General features: G+C 47.3%; 1 protein-coding gene across 1 annotated transcript in view; it reads left to right on the top strand.

Moving 5' to 3' along the window:
- Positions 1-2754, top strand: part of GALNT1 (polypeptide N-acetylgalactosaminyltransferase 1) — an 83572-nt gene extending 80818 nt beyond the window's left edge. Inside the window, exon 11 of the mRNA XM_015408254.1 lies at positions 1393-2754. Coding sequence (XP_015263740.1) covers positions 1393-1539 — 147 coding nt within the window. The 3' untranslated portion in view covers positions 1540-2754. The remainder of the gene's footprint in view (positions 1-1392) is intronic.
- Positions 2755-6000: the final 3246 nt, after the last annotated feature.

Genomic DNA, 6000 nt, shown 5'->3' on the forward strand with positions numbered 1-6000 from the left:
AGGCAGCCGTGGTTCTCCACGGTCCTGGAACTGTCGGCCGGGATGTATCACCAATTCCCACCGTCTCCAGACTTGCTCCACCTGTCTCAGTCACCTGTGCTCCACAGCTCAAGCTGACTGCGTGGCGGATACAGGCCCGGCGTTCTCGTCTCGTGTGATTGAGGTCCTCATGAACTCTCGGAAAGCGTCCACACGTAAGTCGTACGATTACAAGTGGAAACGCTTCTGCTCCTTTTTGAACACTGACGCCTTTACAGCCATGACTGCTGGCCTCGATAAGGTTTTTACTTTTGTCCTATCCCTAGCTGACTCGGGACTTACCCACTCCTCGTTAAAAGTTTACTTGGCCGCGTTATCGGCCTTCCGTGTTGATATAAATGGGTGCACTCTGTTTTCGCATCCAGTTACTAAACGTTTCCTAAAGGGTTTACTACATTTATACCCTCCAGTCAAAGCTCCAATCGCTTTATGGGACCTTCCCTTGGTCTTATGCCAGTTGACCAGACAGCCCTTCGAACCACTCGCCAGCTGTCAAATGAAACTCCTGGCGTGGAAAACGGCATTCCTCGTTGCCATTACCTCCGCCAGACGAGTGGGTGAACTCCTGGCTTTCCGACATGACTCACCATACTTATCCTTCCTCCCCGATGGGGTCCGTCTGGTGCCAGACGTTTCTTTCTTACCCAAGGTGGTCTCCGAATTCCATTTGCAGTCTGAAGTTTTCCTCCCTGATTTCTATCCTGACCCGAAATCACAGGAAGACAGGCTAATGCATAATTTGGATGTGAAGCGGGCCCTCCTTTTCTATCTGAATAGGACATGCTCCACCAGACAAACGTTGCAGCTTTTTGTCTCATACGCTACACCTCGTGTGGGCACTCCAATCACTGCCCAACGTCTATCCACTGCTTAAATTTCAAGAGCGTGCCTTACAGTCCGTGGAATCTCCTGGCCTGTTCTGTACACTCATCAGGTTTGACTCAGTTTCTTTCAAATGAAAGCTCCTGCACTGTATTGTAAGCTGCCTTTTGATGTTAGGGCAAGCTTTTAAAGTGGACTGCAGTAAGGAGGAGTCCAAAATATGGTGTCAGAGGTCCTGCTGGTCATCCAGTCTTGCCCCTCCCCCTGGCAATCTGTGGACCAAACGATTGTACACATTAAAACTTGCATCAGAGGGGAAGGGAGCAGGGAGCATGTATGTCAGGTACAGTCGCATAACAGTAAGTTGTTGTCTGTTGTTGTCTGAACTGTGACAGTATTACCCAGCCGTTTTAGGCTGACTTTCTGGGCTGAGTGCTTACCAGTGATATTTGCTTGCTTCAGATGTCTTTGGGCTTTTCTGTAAAACCCTTCTCTCTTCTCTTCTCTTCTCTCCCTCCCCACCCTACGAAGAAATTAACCCTGTTGCATGTGAACAGTAACCAGTGCCTGGATAAAGCCACAGAAGACGACAGTCAGGTGCCCAGCATCAGAGACTGCAATGGTAACCGTTCTCAGCAATGGCTTCTGCGTAACGTTACCATTCCGGAAACGTTCTGAGAGGATTCCTAGGAGGAGGATTGACTGGGCTACCTCAGCAAGCATAACCGGCGGCGGCCTTCTGTGGCAAGCGATGGCTGCCCGGCGTCCCGGCCACTAAGATAGACTCTTCTGCATCTCCAAGAGCTGGGAGCTAGCCAGGGGCATGGAGTAAATGAGTACTTGTGAATCGGAACACTGATGTTTACAAGATCAAAAAATCTTTCATCAACTAATATAGAACACTTGGACAGGCAAGAAATAACCAAGGAAACGTGCTCTCGGGAGAGTAGCATTAACCTAGTTTGCTTGTACAGTGGTAATCTCGGCCGAAAGTGCAGTCATGAAGATTTTTGCATCGTTAATAACCAAGGTATCAAACTTAGATACAAATATAAGTGAAGCAGATACAACATCACAAGATTAAAAAACCATTAATCAACGAAATGTGTAAACAGGGTTTAGAGGCAAAGCAAATAGAACTATAAAAAGTACAATTTGTAATACTTAAAGCATCAAATTTGTATGTAGATTTTTTTACCTCAGTGGAAAAAAAATATTCAAGTGAACAACAACTTCATGTTCAACTGTGTGGTAGTCCATTAATATATTTTTCCTCCCCTGATGGGTCTGAAATTATTTTGGGCAAAAACAAAATTGTGAGCATAAATAAAAATTGGGTCTTTGAATGTCAGTTCAACTTTTTACCCCCAGGTTGGCTTGCAGGCTGTTTCAATGACCAATGCATATTTTTTTAATTGTCCAGAAACTTAAGATATAGCATCCTTTGTGATTTGCTGCTGCATCACTGGTTCTTAAGGAATTGCTAGAGCATTTAAAACTTAAGGTAACTTGATTGTGACTGGATGAGGCTGTTCTTCCCTCCAGCAGCAGGAGTCTTCCCCCATTGCAAAACTGCCTCGCCACCCTTGAGGGCTCTGTCTGCTGGAGGTGAGCACCTCCATGAGTGAGATGGACCCACAGAATCCAGCCCAATAGGCTTCAAGGCCATATTGCACACTGCTATGCTACAAACTTTGTTTTCACAGCAATAACTCCTTCATTCTTGGATTCCAGTGCTCAGAGAGCTTACTGACAACATAGCCTGCTTGGGTCATAGGCAACTGGCATCTGTTGGCATCTCTGTTTGGATGTCACTCATATTTGGGTTAGATTCTTGAATTGTAATGTTGATCTGCTTGTTTCCTAATAAAATCAAAGGAAATTTATTAAACTGGCCTCTTGAAAAAAGAAACTGATACTCCAAAGGCCCCGTGACTCAGTTTGCTGCATCAATCTAGTGCTTTGTAGCCCATTTGACAACCTCTTTGGAGGATCAGAGCGGTGGGGAAAGAATCCATCATGTTTTGGACATGCACAACGAACCCCCTCCTTAAAAGAAAGGGAATAAAATTGCCCAGTGACCAGAATAATCTGGAAACAGATCAGTAGGATCCATTTTCTGTGAGCCAACGAGGTGTGGGCTGACAGAGAGGTGAGGGGCTGCTCTCTCTCTCCCTCTCTCTCTCTCCCTCGCTCTCTCTCTCTCCCTCACTTCCCTGCTGCTCTGATCAGCCGTTGTCACTGCCATTGGGGCACTTGTGTTTCCTGCAGATTCAGTGCCAAACTTTGTATATTAATCTGAATTGGACATGCTACTAATGACTTTTACAGAAGTTCAAAATAGTTAATAGATCTTGATATATTGATGCATAGAGCTCTGGTATGAATGCTGAAGGCAAAGTTCATATCTGTGGTTCAGTTGAATCTTCAGTTTCATTTTTTATGTTGTCAATACTCTTAGGGTGCGGCCAGATGGCATGCCGAGAGCAGGTTAAACTGCTCCAGTTCTAACCGGATTATATTTGATCTGGATAATCACGATCACACTTACCTCCCTTATCCCACCTCACCTCGCAGTCACGTCGCTCCCCGGCGTCTACACTACCGACACGTGGAAGCGCGTGTCGGCGGTTTTTCCCCCTCAGTTTGCGCATGCGCATAGGTGCCCCTCCGTAGAAGGGGGGGAACTACCATGGCGCATGTGCAGAAAACCACCAGGGTGAATCAATCCAACCCCTCCAATAAAAGACTTCCCTTTAAACCTTTGACCCGAAAATGGCCTCCGTGAGATCCCAAACTCATCTAAATGCTAAAACAAGTGACCGTTTAAATGTCGGTTTTCTAAATGCGGTGGCGGAGCTCCACCTATGCGCACACCGTCAACGCATTATAAAAATGGCAGGCGAAAAGCGGAAGCCTCGGGCAGCTTTCGAGCGGGGAGAGGGCTTAAATCATCGGAAGTGGTTTGACGGGGGAGTGATCACACAGGGGAAAATGCGGCTTTAAACGGGAGAGCTGACAAAACACCACTTTGGGACCTGGTAACAAAATACTCCAGGTTAAAGCAGTTTTGAGCCGGAAACCAACGTCTGGGGATGGGAGGCAGATGTTGACTGTGTGATCGTGCAGATAAAATCCGTTGCTGAAGCGTGACGATGCCAGATCAAATGGCGCGTCTGAACGCACCCTTAGTTGGTATCACAGAAGACAGGAGAAGCAATAGTCCGGATTTGTTTGTCCAGGCCTAATAATTCCAAACTGCATCTTTGAAATCAGGAAAACTTGTGAATGTTTGTGTATCAATGCATGAAGTTGCTCAAAGCCAAGCTCTTTGACAGACTCCGTTCAGAGATAGCACTTCTAAATTACGATATTACGCTTGTGAAGAAGGAACTTATTTTTTTTAATCTATAGTGTGCATATGTAATGACGTGTATCGTATTGTCAGGAGGCCGGGGCCATTGGTCAGTCTGCCGCTGCACTGGAATAATCGAGCTTGCATTGTTGTGTTTGTGTCCATCCCTCCTTCTGACCGACTCTGTGCGATAAGTGGAATTTGCAAAAAGGAGGTTGGCCGAGGCTTCTCTGTGACCTTCACAGGTGGAACTCCCATATCTAAATTCCCATAATTTAGCCACTGAACAATGCTGTCTTCTCACATCTTTCCCACTGAGCTCAGTCGAGATGGGTAGCCATGCACCGGCAGAAAATAGCAAGAGTCCAGCAGCACCTTAAAAGACGACCCAAATTTGTATCTGAAGAAGTGACTGCCGTGACTCAGGAAGGCTCCTGCCCTGCTACAAATTTGGTTCGTCTTTCAGGTGCTGCCGGTCTCTCCCTCTTCTCCACTGCCACTGAGATCACCCTCATGCTAGAGGGCTGCTCCTCCACACTCCCCTCATTGGTATGCAAACACATCCTCACAAGGGAGGCCACCTTGTATCTTGTAGGGCTGAGATTGCAACAGGAAGCCTCAGCCGGCTTCAGCTTTAAAAGGAGCCCTGTTTGTCTGGCAGAAGGGAGGAGCTGTTGCTTAGTGGCCCTGGCCCTTGCCCTGGTGGACCTGATGGCCTGGGCTGGAGTGAATATCAGAAGGCCGGGCTCAGCATCCATCCAAGCTAGTAGCCTTTCTGTTGACCCTATTTAATGTAGGTGGATTTCAGCTTTTATGCGGGCTCCCATTCTGCAACCCCAGGAGTCTCCTCCCTGCCCTCTCTCACAGGTTAAAAGTCCCTTCTGTCCTAAATGTGCGCTCAGATTGCTTTAGGGGCTGCTGCAGATTGTGTTTCGCTCCCGTCAAATTAAGCCGTAAAATTTCAGAATGCCACAGCTGGGTAATTAGGGGTTTTCTTTTTAAAATGTATGCATTTTGAAGGCCCCGGAGCCTATAAAAGATGGATTAGTGTTTCTGCCGAACTGTATGCCAGCCAAAATACACAGAAAGAGGGTTCTTTAAAGGATCGTGTTTTTTCCTGTTTTAGGGGAGGTGATCCTTCCCTGCCTCTAGAAACCAGGTGAGATGGACTGGGCCTCTCTGGTGAGGTGCCACCTGGAAACAGGCAGCTGGCGACTTGAGAGCACCATTCAGCAGTGGCGGGGCCTTCAGTCAACAACTTTATTGCACTTTGGATGCCTGCCTCAAGTGTCCAGAAGTGTGACTGGGCCCCCAAGGGATGCAAAATACTGAACTGTCTCATCTTGACATTGCACACACGTGAAGCTCCCTTCCACTGAGTCGGATCTGTGGTCCATCAAGGTCGGTATTGTTTGCTCAAACAGGCAGCAGCTCTCCAGGGTCTCAGGCGGAGGTCTTTCACATCATCTGTCTCCCGACTCTTACTGGAATGGCACACGGAGTGCCCAGAAGCCAAGAGACTAAAAAGCTTCTGTCTACATGGGTCATCCAAAACATACAAGGCCTGTTGCAGTGATTCCCTTCTGTCAAGTGAGGTGCCTTGCTCCGGTGGAGGAGGAACCCTGCTTAGCAGGAAAGAGTCTTGAACCATCGACGCAGGAGGAGGTTCTACTGCATTTGTCATGACTTAGTTCCTAATAAGCATGGTCTGTTTAAAACGAAGGCTGTTGTTCTTTCCCTTATACTGAAGACCAACAGAGGTAAGTGTGTGGTCCTAGAGAGCC

Source organism: Gekko japonicus, unplaced genomic scaffold, assembly GCF_001447785.1.
Source record: "Gekko japonicus isolate JY-2015 unplaced genomic scaffold, Gekko_japonicus_V1.1 scaffold227, whole genome shotgun sequence".
NCBI classification, from domain to species: domain Eukaryota; kingdom Metazoa; phylum Chordata; class Lepidosauria; order Squamata; family Gekkonidae; genus Gekko; species Gekko japonicus.